Source organism: Gasterosteus aculeatus, chromosome 2 (genome assembly GCF_964276395.1).
Source record: "Gasterosteus aculeatus chromosome 2, fGasAcu3.hap1.1, whole genome shotgun sequence".
In the NCBI taxonomy this organism is placed as follows: domain Eukaryota; kingdom Metazoa; phylum Chordata; class Actinopteri; order Perciformes; family Gasterosteidae; genus Gasterosteus; species Gasterosteus aculeatus.
This window is the reverse complement of record NC_135689.1, coordinates 11,554,312-11,575,618: the sequence shown is the minus strand read 5'-3', so window position 1 is coordinate 11,575,618 and position 21,307 is coordinate 11,554,312. Positions and strand designations below refer to the sequence as shown.

Below are 21,307 nucleotides of genomic sequence, written 5' to 3'. Positions count from 1 at the left end.
CACAGTCGCTTTGTACTGTATGAACATCTGTTTTTATTGTATGGTGTGTTTCTGTCAATCGCCAGCTTACACAAAGTCCATGTTGTTGAATCTGACGCTAATGTATACATTTTGCTTTTACCTGTTTGATAGTCATAGGTTACTTTGATATGAATTGGGGACCATTTCAGAACATCAGATCTCACCATTTCGTTGGTAAAAACAGAAGTTATTGAACAGTTGGCCGTACATACATATGAGCTTGAACACTCGCATACACTTTATTAAAACACAGCTACCCAGCTAAATACCTTTAGCTAAGATTTGTTAAAAACTGTACATAACTATAATATACAGAAAGGCAAACTCTTTGGTACACATATGTACAGTTTATTTTCTCTTTTTTTTCCTTTGACCGAGGCTCCTTAACATGTCTTGTTTAAATCTTTAAAACAATGTATTCGTGATGTTTATTAATTTGAATGAGAATACCAGCCTCCCATGACAATTAAGTTCCTCATTTATTATAATTAACTAAGCACACTAAGTACCAGATGACAACAGATCTGTAGAGACTGAATAATATGACCTAGATTATCAGACAGTGGCTGTCTCTAAGAAACCTTCTGGAGAAATGCTGTGACAGTCAGTGTACATGTCAGCCCAGTGTGCAACTCCTTATGCCTAGTTTACAAATACAAAGTGTTCACCTTACAGGTTTAATAGAAGATCAAATCATTCTTAAAAAAAAACAAAAAAAACAACAACACAGCACGAATGAAAATGCACAAGAAAAGTATTAATAGCAGATCCTTTTAAAAAAGGGGACAGAAGGACCAAGGAAGGCTACATATCCTTAATTTGTTTAGTGCAGGAGTGTAACAAACAAGGATGAGTCACTAGCAGTACAACAACGGCTTTGCTTATTCGGGAGGGGGGAAACGGAGAACAGCAGAATGGAACCAGCATGACCAGAAAGGAATATAAAGCACACGTCATCCTGCCGAGAGAAGAACCAACGCAAACATACACAGAAGCATCAGTTCAATAACCAGAACATAAGATAACCGAAATCAATGAAACTAAAAAAAGAAAAAAAAAAAAAAAAGAAAAGAGAAATAAATATTCATTAGATATGCCCAAACTGGAAAGTGATCTGTTGCAGTCTCTGGAGAGAGAAGGAGGGAGGGAAGGAGGGTGAAATGGCTGGAGGTCTCCACTAGAGGTTGAGCCAGGGGTGAAGCAAGCACTCGGCGGCGGTAGCTCTCTTCTCCGGGATCAGCTCCAGCATGGGAAGCAGGAAGTCAGTGAAGCACTCGGCTTCTTCTCGGGGCCACTCGTACTTGTCGACCAGCACCTCCAGCAGGCCCCACGGCTTCAGCTTGGTGATGTGTTTCAAATCGCCTGCAGGCGGACAGCGCAGCGTCAGGGAGCCGTGCAGAAGTACAGCACAACAACAACAACGTGCAAACTCAATGCTAACAAGGAGTCCGTGAAAAACATATTCAAACCTCTAGACCTGACATTCAATAGTTGTATTTCAGTTACTGTCAAAGAATTAACAAATATGAACGATTTGAACAATAAATGTTTCATTATTTCATTGGAGACCTTATAAGCGCGGCAGGCAGAAAACCTCTTGGAATATGTCAGTCATCATGAGCATTACGGGCAGCTAAATTATCAGTGCTACGTGGTCTAGGCGGCAAACCGTTACAAGAGGAACGAGACGAAGCACACGACGGATGCATCAGGCCGCGTGCCAGCTGGGTGGGTGGAGGGAAAAGTATATAAAGGCTGTTGCAGTGAGAGATCAGATCAAAAAAAGAGCTAAAAGTTCTTAAACTTATCCCAGATCCACGTGTTCAAGAGTCTTTAACTTCAGTTTTGTCATTGTTTCATACAACTAGGGCGTGATCAATAATCTCTCAAGCAATCATATTGTGAAGGTTAATGTAATTTAATCTCAAAGCAAACACCTCCTAATAATGTTGTAGCAGCGTTTCAATCGTGTTTGTACACCTGTTGCCGCTTAAACAACATGACGGACTCATCGCATCAGAAAATAAAGAAATTGGAACTAAATCGCTGTACGTAATCATGAGTCGATACAACCGTTAAAATGACTTTGTGCCACGGAGAAAGAGGCAGGTTCTTTTTTCTTGTGTGAGCACTGAGACCAGTGCTCACACAAGCATCATCTAACCTGCAGACGGGACAGAGGCGCCATGTGGAGCACAAATATCCTCAAACTACCTCCTGCCAGGGACCGTTCTAGATGAGGAACTACTGTAAATAAAATACACCTCGGGTTTATTTATAACAACACCACCGCAAGTTTGCATATAAACAACCGATAGCAATGAAAAAAATCTGGAGGCAGATGTTGTTCTTCCCACGACAGTCATCAACAAAGTATCGTGTATTCATGTCCTTTAGGTCCACCTGAGGAAGCGCTGACAGTACCTCTGCAAACAAGACACCTTCTGACAGGCGGATGAATCTCTGACGGCAGCGTTCAAAGTAACAAATCAATTGGTCGCTATTCATTACTTTGCCCGCTGGGCTGCAAACACCGACCGCGTCGGTCTTCATGTGCGGACAGGAACCTTCCCCCTCCACCTCCCATCCACCCGTCCCAGAGCGAGCCACAGGCACGGGGATTGCATACCTCTCTTGGTGAAGTATTCCTGCGAGTATTTCCCACTCAGAGCATAGTGACGAGGGATTTTACCGAGCAACTCAATCATGAGAGCAAGATGGTCTGGAAATGAGGCACAACAGAGGAGGAGAGAGAGAGAGAAAAAGTCAGATGCTGCAGTCTGGCGAGGGGAAGACAAACGGTCATGTAGAACAATGGATGACACATAAGCATATGTATGGCAACCGCATTACTTTTCAAATGAAATTCTTTAAAAAAAAAGACAACAAATGCATGAGGCAATTCAAGTTCATGAAAGAAAAAAAAAAGCATGAGGATCAAATCTGACTGATAAGACTTAAATACGACTTAAAGCACAGCCATCAAAGACACACACACTAAAACGCGCACTGCAGACTGATATCAGATGAGTCACACAACAGAATGAGCTGTGAAGAAGCCGATTCACAGCCGCTGGGCTTGTGAGAAGGAACTAACTACATACCTGACGTGCCGTAACAGATTCAAGTCAGTACAGAAACCTCAAGCTAAGCAGCAAGCCGACATCAATACAAAGCATAAGGACGAGAACAATGACGCTTCTCCGGTGCAGTCTAAGTGGTTTGAGGTGTGAAGAGGAAATAAACACAGGGATGTTGGTACTCATTAACATCTACATGTCCGTCACCTTTAGAAAACCACTGTAACGTCCCTCGTCTAAGTGTTGACATTGAGGAGAATTAAGCAACGTGCAATGCAGAGTTATTTCGCTAACAGGAACAGTGACTTGAAGTGCAGGTCTACTTGAGACATGCTGCCAATGTTAAATGTCTTACGAGTGAAGCATACGTTCAAAAAAACAGTATGAATTATGTAACACGGCTAAATTCTGTGCAGGTGTAACTGGAGAGTCAGTCCCAACGATACCTTCATCCCTGGAATAGTCTTCCCCAGAATGTGGCTCAAACAAGTAGTCGCCGGTGGCGAGCTCAAAGGCCTGAGGAGACAACACAATCAGTCAGAAAAAGACACTGTATGAAAAGATTTACCCGCCAGCACCACCTGCTGCCCACTCATAACGCTTTGAGTCAAAATGGATGATTTAGTTCTCTTTGCCTGTCAGTTTAATCTCTCACCATGCAGGCCGTGCTCCACACGTCGGCCGGTGTGCTGTAGCCCGCGCCGATCAGCACCTCCAAGGACCTGTACTGCCGTGTCTGGATGTCCTCTGTAAAGTGCTTGTTCTGGGAGAGGGAGAGAAACAAATCCTTCAAAAATGACAGAGCCTAGGCCCACCGCATCCAACTACGTCTACAATACAACTTCAAAACATAGCTAAGAACAACCAATTAAAGAATGGGACAGAAGACTTAAGGGTTTCTATTTTGGTAGCTGCATGTGTACCGTAATCCCTAATCAGGAAATCCCTAAGGTCATTAAGAGGCAACTCACCACCCAGCAAGCATTTCCCAAGTCCGCAATCTTGACCTTGATCTTGTCTGAATTGAGTGGCTCAAGGGGGTTAACCAACAGGGATCCTGCTGTCAGCTTGCCTGTAAGAAAGAGGGAGACAAAAGGGTTAAAAAGCTTAAACAAATTGTCACACGGATGCGCCTTTCATTCATTAATAATTTCATCAGGCACAAAAAAAAGAAAGAAAACTCATTTACAGCATCTTGAAGTACTGATTTTGTCTGACTGACCGTCCTCGCGCCCGTCCTCTCCCTCCTCCTGCAGAAGGCCTTGATCCAGCTCTCCCTCCTCCAGCCCAACAGGGAGGCGCCTCTCAGTTACTCCACTGCTGTGAGCAGCAAGGCCTCCCGCCTCAGCGTCCAACTCCTTGAGATCTGGAGAGTCTCCGCCGTTGCAGGCGAGGTTAACTGGGGACCCGTCGCGTGGCTCCTTCTCTGTGGGCTCCGCGTTGCCATTGTGTTGGTCGTCGTCCCTCGAAGGGGACGGCGTCTGGTCCGCCTCCACGTGGCCGTTACTGTTAAACTCCAACAGCCCCTCCGGCGCCGCCCGGGTGAGATCTGCATCCACGCTGCTCTCTGAAAGGATCGAGGCCACACAGACGACAGCTCACGGCAAAGGACACTACGCAGCGAGGGTCTTTAGCAGTGTCTCACAATGGTGACTCCTTACCCTTCGTCTCCTCGCTGGCTAGCTCCAGGACAGACACCTGTCTGAGAGGAGCGCAGGCTCGTCCCTTTGGAGACTGCGGGTCCTCGTCTTCATCTTCTTCATCCTCCCGTGTCTCTGTGGTCTTTTCCATCTTCTCCAGGTCCTGAATGCATTTTTCCAGCAGCTCCGCCTGACGCCGCTGCTTCTTTTTTAATTTCTTTTTCTTGTTTTTGGACATTTTGACCATCTGTCAGAGATGAACAGAAGATACAAGAAGGCTCTGGTGGACTGTTGCATAACTACTGTTGTTCCAATACAATTTGGGAGGCTCAAGCTCTACGAAAGTAAACAATAAAAAAGGGCTGTACCTGTTTTGGAGCAGGTGCTGTGCTTACTGAAACGAGAATACCAGATGAGTACAAACTGTAACCACAGTGCGCTCATGAATGTACTTATGAACGAGTGCTTGTGTCATACTTGCTGAACCAGAGGGAGGCGGAGCACCGGCCCTCTGCCACTCCGTGGCTTCAGCTGCCAGCTTCCGGACGTAATGCTCATCAACACTCATCAGGATATTCTCTGGCTTAATGTCGGTGTGGATGATCTGACACTTTGTGTGCAGGTAATCCAGACCTTGGAGTACCTGGGGAAATATCCAAATGTGAAATGATTGTAAAAGATGAAACATATTATTTAACTAATGAAATAAAAATGTAATGTTTCAATATGAATTTCTCTTAAAAAGTTAGCGAACTAATTGAGATCAGACTTGACAAAGGCAACCAAGTATAAAAGTATAAATAACAACAATACATAGAGGCAAAGTCTCCATCAATATTGTTGATTTAGTTACGGAAAAACAAACGCCACCATAAAGTACTCGTCACATCCTGGAGGGTAACTGGTAACTATTGTAAATGAGGAGGCCACTGCTGAACCGTCATCAAGAGAAGGTCTGCATACAAAAAGGTGTAAGACTGTTTGTCTAATGTTACCTGTCTAATGATGCTTTTCACACACGGCAGGGGCAGCCCTTGGTAATTAGACTTTATTATCCACTTCAACAAGTGATGCCCCAACACCTCAAACACCATGCAGACGTCTGAAGATCACAGCAGTTAAGATAATACAAGTAAGGCTAAATGAAAAACCATTACAAGAAAAAGGTTGACTAAACAAGCTGAGGCCTTGTGGACCGTCACCTACATTATGAACATTGACATTTTAAACAAACGAAAAGACTTGTGCAAACACCAGGGAGTGTTTCCACGAGGAGTCGTGTTACAGCTGAAGCGCTCCCTGTGGCATTAATGGGATCTTACTCAGCCGACGTGCTGTGGTAGGTGGAGCTCTGTTTGAGACACACAAGGCCTTCAAAGCTAAATTTGACAGCAAGGGAAAGAATGTTCCCATTCTTTTCAGAGTGTTTCACTAAACAGATATCAGAAGTATTAAAAGAAAGAAAAAAAAAGAACAGGACGCCTTTTCAACATCTGGCTTGAAAGGATACGGGTTCCATTGATACCAGAGATCTTGAAGTCATCAACCATTTGGACCACCATCTCACGGTTGGGATCATTGGGGTCAGAGTTTCTCACCTGAGAGCATTTAAACAGAACAACGTGATCCAAACAGTCAGGATTCCCATGTTATAATGTTAGCATGTCTCTTCTGTACTCATGTAACACAAGCAGAATGTGGTTGGACAGCATTTTCTGGGATGGACCCCCCCGTTAATTTAAGTCTGTAACTTTATTCACCACAAGAAAGATCCTTGTATTGTGTGCGTTATCATGAACTGTGATCACTGTGTCCACATTGATCATTACATGTTCTCTGCGTCCTAATTTGAACCTGCTGTGTGCAAACAACTCCCCAACTCACGGATCTCAGGAGTTTGATCTCATCCACTGCCGTCTCCGTGTAATGCTCTGCACTCTTCACCACCTTCATTGCAACAAACCTCTTCACCCTGAAACCACACGGCAAGTAACACAGGAAGCAGTGAGTCAGCTGCACTTCAATCTGTACCACTTCAGGCCTCGTAAACAACCGTGCACTGAGAATATGCAGTGAGAGTTTTTCTCGTACTGGATGTCCCAGGAGAGCCACACGGTGGAGAAGTGTCCCCAGCCCAGTTTCCGGATCACATGGTATTTTCCACTGTAAAGGTCCCCTACTTTCACGTGGTGGTAGCCACCTAGAAGAGGTGAAAATGCACATTGAATACAGGTCAGACAGTCAACAAATCATTAAAGCAATATCGTTGTCGTGAATAAGTTAAGTTTGTTAAATGTGAACAATGCAAGCGTGGAATGAGACAGGACTTTGCAGACCTTTGCAGTAGTCGTTGGGGTCCTCCTGCTCCTCGTCGTCAGAGCCGAGGATCTCCTCGGGTTCCTCGGGTTCCTGAGGCGAGGCTTCTTGCTGAGGATGTCGAGCTCTGGAATTGACTGGCTGCCTGATGGGCAAACACACGCACACCATCTTAGACTTCATTAGTAACAGAGTGCATTGCATCTTATTTTCTGCCTGGGAACAGAAGCATTTTAAAGCTGCAGCACTTGATTTTCGCTAATTACTCAAAGCCCGTGGAAGTCGAGCTGGCCAAACGAGTTCACACAATGCAGATTAAGCCCATCGCTGACAGGGATGGTGTCTGTAGTTTGCTCTTTACGAGCTGGGATGATGCGCTCTATATCAAACAGCCAGAGGGGAGAAAGGGGCATACGTCATAAGCAGCATCGACCGTGTTTGCGTAATTACTCTCACTGCCAGCGCTGCTGCCACCACAGACCCGCAGATCCTTCCGGTGTCTGTCCTTCCACAGATATCAAGAGGAGGAGGAGAAAGAGGCGTTGAAAGAAACCTCTTTTTGCAGGCTATATTCTCTTATGCAGAGCTACGTGTCTGTCAACACGTGTATGAATGAGAAAGGCTTTACTAAGCGTAACTTAGTTCTATTTTTAGATTGCGTGTGAATGGTGCAACTCTATTGTTTGGGAAAAGGACTCAACTTCATAATTGGTAGATAATAACAAATGACTAGGCTCAGGGTAAAATAAGGGCCGCTGGACAAAAAATATATAGTCATCAAGGAACAGATACAGGTACTAACTGCAATTACAAAAGGTAAATGATGTTGTCATTATGTCAGGTTGTCAGATGGAAGGGACAAAGAACATTTAGCAAGTCACATTACAAAAAGCATTAAGCATCCAACAAGAATACCAGTTATATAGATTGAACGCACAACCTAAAGAAAAACTTGTTTGGCATTAATGAATAGAAGTGCATATCAAATATTTGTATAATATCATGAATGAATAGGTTTTTATTGCTAACGTGTAAATAAAAAAGGATCAAGCTTTTAAGTTGGCCTCTCTTCAAATACCTATATATTCAGAATCAGTGTTCCTCATACCACGTCTCCCCCGCCTGAAAAAGGCTGGAATAATAAAAATATATAAAATTTGCTTTGAACCATTGGCTAAACTACTAGCTGAAGTTGACTGTTTATTCATTTGTCACTTCCTAGAATCTGCGTTGGGCAACAGATCAGTTCCTGATAATAACTTTAAAGCCAAACAGCCGAATGTTACTTCCTCCACAAAGCAGATCAAGGCTGCTCATCACCACGGGAGACACACATTAAAATAAATTCCTAAACTCGTCTGTACGGTTTCTGTAGTGTCTCACAAATGAGCTACTCCTTTTCCCGTAATCTGTAACCTACTTACGCATGCCTGACACAGTTTGTTGAAGCCGAGGTTTAAAGGGAGGCTTGTGCACCAATGAAATAACAATTAATTACTGAAAAACAATTATATAATAATTCTGACTTCATAATGCAGAGGTTTTCCTCCATTTGAAATGCATGCTGCAGCTCTTTCATTATTGCACAATTAATCAAATGAATATGAATGAATGATATGAAGCTCAATTCTCATACTCACAACTATCAAAGGATGAATACATGCATATTGCAAAACAATATTGTTAATTAACCGTTAAAGCCAGACAAAACTCTAATTAGTAAGTTGCTCATGCAAATAATTGGCTGCTTTAATATTGGGTTGGTGCTCTTATTTTTCCACTGGTGTGAAAGTTGCACGTAATATTCAAGTTGCTTTGATGTACATTTAAGAGGCTTACAGAGACCTACAGGCTCTACAGTATCACGTCTTTGTCAGAAGGGTGAATGCTCCTCTGTAGACATGGTGCTCAGCATGAGAACCTAACTGTGATATGAAAACGAATACATATAGCTTTACAGTAGCATAAGATTAGACGGTCAGACTGATGGACATGTCTGTTTCAGTCGCAAAGATGACACCGCTGGGAGTTTAGTCTCTGCAATCGTGCCGTTTTTCGGCGAAACACCACGCTTCGGTGGGCTTATGTGGGCTTCTTCTTTCTCTGGCTTTAAATATAGCACAGGCGGTTATGCAACGCTACAAGGCTGCCACCATGGAGTGATTTGTGAATCGTTATGTGCATCAAAACAATCAGTAGACATCCATTAAATCTGGTACACAGTGGCATTTTTTGAGCCACGGATGGCATCATCTGAACACAATCAATCATAAGCCATTTTCATAGCTGGATATGGACTTCAGATGGCTTATTTCAGCCTTCAATATATATATACCCCCATTCTATACGGATAGATTACAACTTCTATCTCATTGAAGTAACGGTCCAAATGAATGATGCCAATGCACTTAATTGAAACACGTTGTAAATATAGAAATATAGTTTAATAACCCAGAGGGCTCTTGATCATTTATGTCAATTGGGCTGCAGTTTTTCTTGTCATCGGATTACACGCACCAGAATAAAGGCCTGAAGTCAAGGACCTTGTTTCAGGTCCACATTCAAACGTCTGAACCACGCACAGAGAGCATGATCACACTGTTTTTAAACAATACCACCTTTGACTGAGCTGACAAAATGCATGCCTGTTATTCGGTATTTGCATACCAAATAAAGAGCTTAAAATGGGCTCTACGGAACTCACTTTTTGCTGGTCTTCTTCGCTTTGCCCCTCTTCTTCCTCGCCTGCAGCGCCAGAACTGTGGAGAGAAACCGGTGACCAACGATCCATTGTCTGCAGGCCGTTTGTCGTCTAACGTCACTTGACACTCGGAGACAATACAAAAAAAAAAGATCATAACCGAACGAGGCGAAAGGACGCGACAAAGTCATCTCGCCCCTACGGCTCATAAACGCGCTCATTTTGCACCGCGATGTGTCACACGTGCGCCAAACAATATGCAGCTAAACCCAACGTTGGGTGCATCGGTCGGTCTGTCTGTCCGCCGGTGCACCGGTTCATTGCTGGAAGCGGCGTTGCTCCGCGTAAGCTAACGCGCATCACCGGGCTACCGAGGCAACCGTCCTTCCTCAGAATGACCACAGTCGTTGTTCCCGGGTGGTTTACCTGCTCAGCGTGTAGCAAAGACGGCTGCTTTACTGGTGTTGTTGTTTTAGGAACGTGTGTGTGCGTGTAGAAGAGGACCGAGCTAGAAAGCTAACCGCTACATAATCCTGACATGTCCCGGTGAGGCTTCAGTTAGCTGGTGTCTGGAGAGCTAACGCAGCTCGCAGCAGCCCGACAGTGCGTGACAGACGCCTTCAATCAGCTCGGCGACACTTGGACAAACGCCACCCGAGGAACATCAACACACAGACAGACACACGCGCGGGGCGAACTGGACTCATTCGGTGCACGGCGGGTTGCGCGGAAGATTTACCTTTTCTCTCCATGTTGGCTGGATTCGTAGCTTAGCCTGTTAGCTACACCACCATCGAGCGAATGATCCGCGCCTGCGCACTGGCGCGCTCGCTAAAGGGGGAGCTTCCCAAAGCGACGTCTCCACCGCAGCACCCAAACATTTTTTTTAAAATTATTTTTAAAAATGTAAACGAAGTGCTGAAGCTGCAGGTCAACACGGACGTCTCATAGTTACGGAGATGATAAATCAAATGTGTGCACGTAACAAGCTGCCAGGCGGCTGTGCAAAGAATAGATAATATTGACTGGCTGCATAGGAATGATTGTCCCAATGTGAAACATGTGGTTAATAAGTCGTAAGTGAAAATCCGTGATTTGAATAGCTGATAAATTACTGTTAAAACCGTATCTTTATGCAATAAGGTTTTTAGTTCTTTAAGCAGTTTTTTCATTCATGGACGATTTGTAAGCAATTGAACTGCGGTTTGTTTTTGTTGTTTTTTTAAATGTAGTGTTTGTTATAAGTCATTTGCTGATGAAGAGGATAGAAACAGTCCAAGTCATCATTTTAAATGAAAATATCCATTATGTAAATCTGACGGATGCTTCATTATCAAAATACATATTCATGTCATTGTCCTCTTGGTCGAACCGTTCACGTGTATTCAATCAACTATTGGCACTGCGATAAAAACGTTTTAGGAAAATAAGAAACAATAATAAAAGACAATAGAAAACGTGGGTCTCTTAAAAATAAGTCTTTATTCGTTAAACAAAGGACTGAGATAAAAGTTACTCTGCTGGACTGAAAATAGTTTCCGGGATCTTTCGATTGCTGTTCATAAATATGTATAAATACATCGGACACCCCTCTTTTACACATTTAAGCAGTATTTCTATCAGAGGTTTTAGCATGACACTTAAAATTCCTGTAAATCCTAAACAAACTCTCGGAAACGCACACAACGATGATGTACATAATAAAAGTGATTGCTTCATAACAAACAGATAAATCAAGAGATTTAAAAAATAGCACACAGATATTTACATAATTTTGAGTAGACCATGTACCCATGAATATTTTGCTGTTGTTGAGTAGGACTGTCCTTAAAAAGTAGAGGCTCAGATTTTCCCTATAGCCAAAAAGAGTCTCACAGAGCATCTAAACTATCAAAATAGACCTTAAAATGTGTGAAATTCCATCAGTGATCACTGAAGGTCAGTGACTACACAGAGTAAGCACATTCTCTAATGATCAAATACCCCAAAACAGCAAATCGACTCACTTTAAATACAAGAAGCATTATGACAACTAAATTATTTTACAAATTCATGTGACTCGGTGCTGTTTGCGACAGCCTGGCAGGGAGAGTGGTAGACCAGCATTTTCCTCATTAAATTGATGGCCACAGACGCTTGAAGTTATTCAATAGTACATTTAAAAACAAGGGCCAGGTGTTCCAGCATCTCAGTGTCACAATGACAAGGCATCAACGTCTACGTTTTTAAAAACAGAATCAAAAGAATATAAAATGATTTCAGCTATTGGCAAGAACAGACATTTCCCTGCAACAGTTCGTCAACATTAGTGGTTCATGAATAAGAATAATAACTGCACTAATGAACGTGTTTGGGATCGTTAGGTATTGTCGGATGCTGCAGTCGTTGTGCGCTTACGCCATGCCGTCATCGTCAAAGGTTGGTGGCTCAAAGCTACACAACGCCGCGTAGGTTAATCCTGCAGGAATAGAAAAAAATGTTAGGAACACGTCAGATATTTTATACTGTACATGGTTTATTTTTTTGGACAGCAGTAGACTTTCTTGCATAGAGCACAGACGTACGTTTCCACTCTTCAATCTCCAGCTCGCGGCTCTCGAAGCTCTGGTCGTACGGCTCCGCCTCCGGCTCGTCGTCGGGGTCGTGGTACTGGGCGAAGTACGGGTGAGCCAGAGCCTCGGACGCCGTTATCCGCTTGTCTGTATCCAGAACCAGCATTTTCTCCAGAAGGTCCACAGCTTTAAGAACACACATCAATACAAGAACAGGGCTAAAATCTCAAAGATTAACAAAATATCTTGTCAAATGAGTTTGGACCAAAAGTTGGGTTTAAATCAACAGTACAATATCAAAAACATTTACTGGAATGAATATTTATGAATTGCAATTTCCAGGGCTGGTACCACAACACAGTAACGTTTATGTCTTGTATCACCTTGTGGGTTGGCACCAATGAAGACACTAGCAAAGTTCCTCTTGGGCATATTTGGCAAGGAACTGATGTAGTTCCTGGCCTGAAAGAAGGCAGAAAGCAAATCAAAAGTTAGTTCCTACCAGCAGCAACATGTTGCCCACATTCAGTACCGCCAGTTTTGTAATAAATGAACTGTACAATAAAACAATAGCACGGTTGCAAATTAGGCTATCAGCTGAAATAGAAAATAAAGTGCACAAAAATATTTAGAGAAGCAAGAAAGGAAGTTTTAAGAAATGTGCAAGAGAAAACCCCACAGAACAGAGCAACTTTCAAACAGAAAGTGCAATTAGTAAATACTGTACCACACACAGTGAGCGTAGCTCTTGCACAGTGTGCACGTGTTCTTCTCAGGACACATTTCAATACTACCGGGGTGAAATGCCTTCACCCCACAAGTGAAGAGCCACTTCTGGCAATCACAATCTCATGCACTGAGCATGTCAGACACACCTGTTAACAGCATTAAACTGGAAAACTAAAATCCTAAACTCGTGGTTGGGCTGCTCCTCACGCTCAACTGAGTGGCGCGTTCGTCGGTGCGGCCACCTTCATGGCCTTATCGCTTAAGACCATTCAAATTGAATTAATTACTACATGAAGCATGCAAACAATTTGGACCGACGCTGTGTATGAATTGAGGATGCTAAGCTAAGCCAGCTAGCAGCTGCATCGCTCTGAAAAGGCAAAGAGAAAGTTACGTCAGCGTGTCCGACCGTCCTCCCGCCCCGGCCTACGCTCGGGTCTAAAGAAAGTAACTGTGGATCCGTCTCACCTCGTGGCTGGGCATCCTGTTTATTAGAGACGCTGGGGGCGTTCCCGTTAGACGCATTATCTGCTGAAGCTGGTTTATATCTACGAAGCTTGTGTCAAGGGCAGTAGAGCGACAGAGCGAACTGAGTTAAGAAGCTGCTTCTCAATCGGACACTGGGCGAGTAAACTGAAGATACTGCAATGCGTGGGAGAGCAAACTTCGCGCACTTTGGAGCAAAATGTGAAAATGAAAGTTAAGATTAGATCGAGCAGACGCAACACAATACTTCAGTCAGGGAAAGGGTTCCACCCCGTGTCATAATCAGATCACAACAAAGGTACTTAATTCCCCCGTTTGAAAGTGGCAGAAAGCAAACCCACAAAGCTGAAGGTTGGAAAACATGCCGTGAGTAAGGCACAGATACACCAAGTTATCGCACAAAAGAGTGGCAATTTAAAGCGGAAAACTGGTTAGAGAAAAAAACGTGGATGTTGTTGTTTTTTTAACTCACAGAGTCTGAAGATATTTTCATCAAGTGCTCGGGCCCTGGTGTTCCGACGAGCATCATGATTAGCTTCAACTGATCAATTTCTACCGGCACACAGTAAAGGAAGACCAGATACTGGACGAGGGAGCACCTGTAATCTGACCAGTTACAGCTTTTGAAACTCATGCCACTAAAAAAAATAAAAAAACATCTTCGGTATTACAGTTCATCATGCGCAATGAGGAGAAAACCTGTAGGCAAGTTTGAACAGATAGAGAAAGTACTTTAAATGTACCTTGCAGGGCTTAGAAAAAAAGAGAAAGAAAAAAAAGCTAGTGTGGAGGCAGCGGAGTGTTTACGTTGTAAACTTAACTTGCACCCCCGGGGGGGGGGGGGGGGGGGGGGGGGGGTGTCAACTAAATCTCGAGCACAAATCGATCGGCCCATGAAAAGACTGTCAGGGGTGCAAGCAGAGGGTGGACTGAAGCAAATGAGGCAAACTGACGGCGTCGGAAGAGTTAAAGCCCGCCAGTGGAAACATGGCAGTATAAGGGCATGTGTCAAGCCAGCGGCAAGTGGGAGAACAGGTAATGTCGGAGTTACATTTGTTATATTAGAAACGCCTCAGACGGATCATGTTTCAACAGAAAAGAGCGGGTGAGAGGATACAAAAACAGGTCAGTTTCTGACTGTAAATAATTACTTATACAACCATGAAAATGTGAGTTTAACCCGTCTGATTTGATATGCAAATGGCGCGTCAGAGTCTCTCCTGCTACGTTTTTTTTTTTAACATACTGAACTCTCAACTGAAAAGGATACGGTCAGTTCCAGGAAACAGAGTTTTTCCAGTCAGAAGTTCTGCCATTATACAGCCAACTGACCAAATATCAACTGAAACACACAAGCAGGACACAAGCGTTAGGATCATGACGCATATATGCAAAAAGTCCCGGGGGAAGGTCTTTGCAAAGCAATCTACCCGTCATGTTGTAATGCATCCAGTTCAGCATGATCTCCGGGGCGCGGTACCAGCGAGTGGCCACGTAGCCGGTCATCTCGTCATCCGTGTGCCGCGCCAAGCCGAAGTCCAGAATCTGGGAGCAATTGAAGTGCCAAAAAGTTCTTAACATATTCACATTTGGGGACTTGCGCTTGCATGCCACTAGCGGTTCACTCACCCTCAGCTCGCAGTCCTCATTCACCGCCAGATTACTCGGTTTCAAATCCTAAAAAAACACGAAAGCCCAAATGTAAATTTGTGTAATTCTAAACATCAGAAATCTGAATCTGTACTTTATGATCAAAAACACATCCGTTCCTTTTATTAATATTAAAATGTAATAATCAACACCGTGTAGAAGCAATAGGTCTTGTTAATGACTTCCCTTCAGTGTTCATATTAAGCACAGGCCCAAAGCTGCTAAGCGAAAGATGTCATAAACCACGACACACTTGTGTTTCATCAGGGTCGGAGACACAGTGACATTTGTCAGACAAACAAACGCGGCACACTTACTCTGTGAATAATGTCTGCTGAGTGGATATACTGAGGGGAGGCAGAAGAGAACATGTGCATTACATTTCATCGTCAGTTCAAAAGTGTATTTATTGATTGTCCACAACACGTAGTGTCAGAGGCACTGCAGTACAAATCGTTGACACCTGGCAGGAAAACAAACAGCCTTTTCTCTAAAACCTCACCTTTAACCCTCTGAGGATCTGGTATATGAGGAACTGGACATGGTCATCGGTGAGTTTCTGACATTTCACTATGTTGTTGAGATCTGCCCCCATTAGGTGAGTCACGAGATACCTGCCAATCCCAAAAAGTAGACATAAATGCAATGCATGTCAATGTTTTGGTTTTTTCATTTCGCAAAAAGCCAGATGGATAAATTAATATATTTCCACATTTTCTAGATTTCACAGGCAGTAAACGCATCTCCCATATGGCTACATGAGCCTGAACCATATGTGAGCCCGAACCGCTTTAGCTGCTACTCCCTTGCGGAGGCACTGGATGTCCTCGCCACGCACAAAGGGAACGTCACATAACAACACATCCTGAAATTGTCTTAATAGAGCAGCATCAGTGGATAATTCAAATCTAATCCCAGAGTTTGTTTAAAAGAGCGCAAACAGCGCGTGTGTGATGAAAGCAAAACCCAAAGTACACAAAGCCATGTGTCGCTTCATCAGTCTGCCGCTGAACAAACACCCACTTCATGAGTGCGCCTCTCTTCTCAAACAGCACAGAGAGCACAGCCTTAAAATAGCACTTGCTTACACTCGGACTTGTTCTCAGCAGCAAACAGGGACACGGTCACTCTCCAAAGTTCACCCGCCTTGGAAAAAAGGGAGATAAAAATAGTGACGACCGTTTTCCGCTCTCCTATAGAAACGGGAGCTGCGAGGAGCGTGAGTATTTTTAGAGCCACGGGGAATCTTACTTAAAGCACCTGCATAAGTGAGCCATCGCAGGGCATTCTGCAGAAAATGCTGCACTCCACCGATTTAGCATTGTGCTTCTATTATCATAGAGGCTCACTATGGACAGTGATTATAAAAGGATGCAATCCCTTTCTAATTGCACTTCTTCTTGTCCTTGTCCAAAAATCTATTATCAGTGATATTGAGATGAAACCTGAATCACAATCTCTTCTAAGCGTTAGAGGATGCTTCCTTGAGTATTTTATGGCAGAGATGGTCGATTACAAGTAAAACAAGGGATAACTGACAAACACTTTAAATGACTTGGACTTTGGTTGCACATGGACATCATCGCTGGGGTCAGGAAGAATGAATAAAACATTAACCTTTAGGGGGGGGGGGGGGTGCAGAGGCACTATTTAACATTTAAGTGTGAAAACCAGACAACCTGCCCGTTTACCACGGACCACAATCACAGGCGGCCCAATGCACTATTTGTGTGACAAAAATAACACAATGCTTTGTATACTCCAAACAATCCGAGACGATATAAACAGCTACCAGAAAGCCTCGTCTTTAGTTGGATGGTTACGATCAAATGTGCAGCATTTGTGGTTTCGTAGTCATTGTAGTTTCCTATGGGTTAATGTCAGAGTACTGTGACCTAGTTCCTGGGTCCGGATCTTGGGAGTCGACATATTCTCCAGACACAAAATAACATGTAAGCATGTTAGGTATTATAAATAAACCTGTCCATGCTGTTAAGCGAGGCCTCCAACATGGAGGAAGGGCCACACTGCCCTCGCCCAAACTGCTCCAAAATATTTCTGTGTGAGTCAAAACTCGAGGGATGAGTCTCCACACAGGGCTGAATAACGTATGACATCATAAATGCGGGGAAGAGAGATGCGACGCATTTAGTGGAGGCACACTGATCGGTCAGGTCTCTGAAATCCGTCACAATTTGAGACAAATGAGAAGCGAGGGAGACATTCCAGACATGACGGGCGGAGGCTTTAGTCACGGTCAACGAACCACTTCCCATTTTTGACAAACTTTACCAATAAAGAACAATAAGTGCCTGTGTGTCTTTCACAAAGCCAGAGAGCAGTGGATAAAGGGAAGGAAGCTGGTGAAATAACTCCAAGTAGCAGCCAGCGAGTGAATAACTAACAGAAGTTGCAGTCTCAGAAATGTTCCAGTGTTTAGTCAGCTGGCTCGTCTCCAGGTGCTTCCCAGACACAGAGAGGACGGTGCAACACCACAGGCTGCAGTTTGTCAAACACCATTCAAATCATGCACAAGTGCTACTGGGGACTATTTTAAAAACAAACAACGTGCCACTTACACATCAGTGAATTCGTTCAGACTAGTAGCGGGGGTGAAGACATCTAGGAGGCCAATCACCTGCAAAAAACATGGGAAACCGTTGTGGAGTTAACAAAACAAAGATCAATGGGAAGGAGCGAAAACCGGCTAATAAGTTAATAGGTGACATGATCAAAGGAGCACAATGTGTGGCATGAGCCATTACAGCAGGTTTGGTTTTAAATGACTGTGCGCCATCTGACACAATAAAAAGGGAAGAGGAACAACGACTCACATTTTCATGTTTCATGTGCTCCAGCAACCGCAGCTCTCTGTACGTTCTCTTGGCATGGATGATGGATTGAAATGGCCGAGAGAGTTTCTTCACAGCTACCTCCATACCAATCTTAAGGTCAAATGCAGAACTGTAGGGGGACAAACATGTGAGCTTGAATATAAACACTGGTTACGGTCTCCTTACTCACATGAATAAATATTGTCAATATGAATTACATTGTATATAATACTGAATTTAAAAAGGAAATGATCTACACGTTAAGGAAAACAACACTTCACAAATAAGCTCAACATGAAAAGAAAATTTGACGTTTTTAGGCAGATCAGGAAAAACTGTTCTGCTCTTTAAAAAAATAAAAAATTATGTGCAGTCAGAGCTGCAGAAAATAGCAACATCAGCAGAAAATGTCATCGCTCAGCATATTGGGGGCAGGCCTGCCCACAGCCTGTCCTTCACTCGTAAAGACAGACTGTCCCGAACCTGCTCAGCTCTCCTTACCACAAATCACCCACACTGATAGGTTTTTAGTCTAAAAAGACATAACTTTCTGCCCAGCGTCCACACTACTGCCGTGTTTTAGGAATGGGAAAACGGCGATGTTTGAAAAAGCTGCGCATGCGGCTTTAGTTGGAGAACTCCACGGTTGCGTTTTGGTTTGGACGGGCGGGAACTGAAAACCCCTGAAGCCGTCGACACCGGCCCCCTTGCTCCCTTCTTGACCGGGTGAAACCACAACAAGCATCGGGCTTGCCTAACAGGTTCATTTCAACGGGGATAATTGCAGGCGTTGCTGCTATGCGAACAGCCATTGTGCCATTCAATTCTGCATATCGTAATGCTCCGACTGCCTACATGCGCGGGGGGGAGGGGGGGGGAGCTATTATTGGAACACTTTGCGACCAGCAAGCACAGCCCCAGCGTAAATGAACGGTCATGTGATATGCATCTTTAGGCACACTTATCCCCTGCAAAGGCGCTGGAGAGCTTTCATTTCAAAGTGAAGTGTCAGTAGTATTGACGACAGCCACCAGTAACTAATGTTTGGACGGAGCGTGACCAGAGATTCACCATCACACAGCGTTCAAGCTGAAATAACAAACGTATTGCATCCATATCAACCAATACAAATGTATTAAATGGAATACAAATTTGGACAAAAAGCAGTTAGGGTTTAACTAATAAATGCAAGCTGTATGGACATGACTGCTCTAATGGTATCTCGACCGTTCTGCTTTGAGAACCAACTTGCTATGGCTGAAGTTGCAGCAAAGTACATAAAGCACGTTGTCCACTATTAACAGGGTTAGTGGTTCTTTTCCTGTCAACACAGCAACACTGTACCCCAAAAAGCTTTTAGGACGAAAGCGATGTATGAGTTACAGTCTTTGTACGTGTGCAGGATCTAAACATAAAACGTTGTGTAGTTTCTGTTTTGACCTGGATATAAATTCACAGTAAACACGTAATCGTAACCAGTCTACTGCTGGAGAGAAAAAGAACAAAATCAGTCACTACGCTGGTGAGCAAACAGTAATCTGACCAGCAACAGATTATCCTATCGCCAAGCAACAGCACAGCTGCCCGCTTCCTTTTGCAAAACAAACATCTGCCCACTAAATCAAGCGTACTGCGACCATGTTGTGTCCTAGATAGTATCAGCACAACGGGTTTAATCACCAGGCGATTGCAAAGGGTCGATCCCATGAAAGCTTACACTTCTGCCAAGAAGCCTGTTAAGGGAATCCACCTCATCTAAAAACTAAAAAACACATACAATTGCAACAGAAAAGATCACATGCAAATATCTTTGTGCTGCAAATTCATCTTTAGTGAAACATCTTAGAAGATGGAGGTGGTTCCATGAAGGCTTAATAGATCTTCTCAGGGGACTGCTAACCATTTGGGATTTGTGTAATTAAATGTATAACTCAGAACAACAGTCTACACCAGGGCTGCAACTAATAATTCATTTTCACACAGGTCAATAAAATATTCCCAAAATGCAATTGTTCCTTAAATAAAACCGAAACACAATAAATCCGTACATGAAAGCACGTATATTTCTTTATTTGATAACTATTAATCAAGTTAAAAAATGTTTAAGAATTCTAATTGATTGACTATCATCTCCGTACTTAACTTTAACCTCTCTTTGATTTTGTAAAACTACTTTTCATGAAATAAAATACCGATCGACTTGTCAGCTCTCTGATGTTAACATGCACACTGATCCGACCAACGCTCGGTTTACGGTCAATGTTATCAAGAAGCAGATTGTGTGGAAGTACGAGTCGTCGGAGAGGCGAAATACAAGTTGCACAAGAGCCACATTACAAGTCAACAAGTTTTCCCTTTAGAAAGGAACATCGTGGCTCCACCTTGCTAGTTAGCTAACAATCGGGACGAGCTAACCCAACTTTAGCATCTGCAGCCCAGGCCTGTTCTAAAATGAATGGAGGTTAGATGTTAGATGCCTCCGAGGCTACGCAAACGTTCACGGTGCAACGCATCGGGGGACTTACCACACGGATCCGTAGGCACCGGAGCCCACCGGGGACAGGTTTCGGTAGCGCTCCGGGACTTCCCATATCGTCTTGTTGAGCTCCTCCCGATAGAACTTGGGTCTTTCTTTCTGCGACATTCCTGCAGAACCAACCGCCGACCGCCGACGCGACTTTCTGCTCGCGGGTTGGAGACTCCGAACCGTGCTGCTAAACTTTCCCCAAGTTACGAGAAGTGACGCTAAACCAAACGTTTCTCGACGTAAGATAGCTTCAACCAATCGAGAGCCAACTGGGCTTTCTTTTGCGCAACGTTGCGCCGAGTCACCGTCTGTCTAATTATACCTTTTTAAAAAATCTCCACGCTATTTGTTTCCCTGTCGGTTTGGCCTCAGACAGCTCACGAGATTTCACCCCGGTTGCAACACGTCGCAAAGTCTCGCGAGGTTAAACAACGGGACTACGAAGCGACCGAAACGGGAAGCCGTGCTGCATTGAGGTGGGGAAAAAAATCGAAATGGGATTCCTCGAAAACAGATGCTAAAAATCGTATAAAAAGCAATGGTTCACACATACAATCACATTCTAACATCGATTTGGATTTGAGCTACTTTCTTCCCACATCGAATCCTTATGCTTGTCAAATTGACCAGAAAGTCAAAGTAAACCCGTATTGGATGAGTACCTCACCCAATGACACAGATATTATCTATAAAAATTATGCTAGTTTTCATTAGAAAGTAACAGAACAAGGTAATCACAAAATTCAATTTAACAGGTCTGAAGTAATGAAA

At 43.6% G+C, this 21,307-nt stretch overlaps 2 protein-coding genes across 3 annotated transcripts; both read right to left on the bottom strand.

Moving 5' to 3' along the window:
• Positions 1–9: 9 nt before the first annotated feature.
• On the bottom strand, positions 10–10,712 carry srpk1a (SRSF protein kinase 1a). The gene is made up of 16 exons (XM_040192594.2): positions 10,498–10,712; positions 9,762–9,816; positions 7,078–7,202; positions 6,833–6,941; positions 6,626–6,713; positions 6,252–6,339; positions 5,737–5,843; positions 5,219–5,384; positions 5,110–5,135; positions 4,763–4,988; positions 4,324–4,668; positions 4,073–4,173; positions 3,757–3,864; positions 3,548–3,617; positions 2,651–2,743; positions 10–1,383 (listed from the first exon to the last, which is right to left on the bottom strand). The coding sequence occupies exons 1-16, from the start codon at positions 10,508–10,510 to the stop codon at positions 1,199–1,201; spliced, it is 1,905 nt and encodes a 634-aa protein (XP_040048528.1). The 5' UTR covers positions 10,511–10,712; the 3' UTR covers positions 10–1,198.
• A 509-nt stretch (positions 10,713–11,221) lies between these two features.
• On the bottom strand, positions 11,222–21,033 carry mapk14a (mitogen-activated protein kinase 14a). Of its 2 annotated transcripts, none has more exons than XM_040192600.2 (12): positions 20,535–21,033; positions 18,010–18,139; positions 17,755–17,813; positions 15,678–15,789; positions 15,493–15,522; positions 15,155–15,202; positions 14,956–15,070; positions 14,796–14,867; positions 13,998–14,077; positions 12,694–12,772; positions 12,323–12,496; positions 11,222–12,216 (listed from the first exon to the last, which is right to left on the bottom strand). In XM_040192600.2, exons 1-12 carry the CDS (start codon positions 20,651–20,653, stop codon positions 12,152–12,154), a joined length of 1,083 nt encoding a protein of 360 aa, XP_040048534.1. In that variant the 5' UTR covers positions 20,654–21,033; the 3' UTR covers positions 11,222–12,151. The 2 variants fall into 2 exon arrangements, with proteins under 2 accessions (XP_040048534.1, XP_040048535.1); XM_040192601.2 differs by lacking the exon at positions 13,998–14,077 and adding an exon at positions 13,508–13,587.
• Positions 21,034–21,307: the final 274 nt, after the last annotated feature.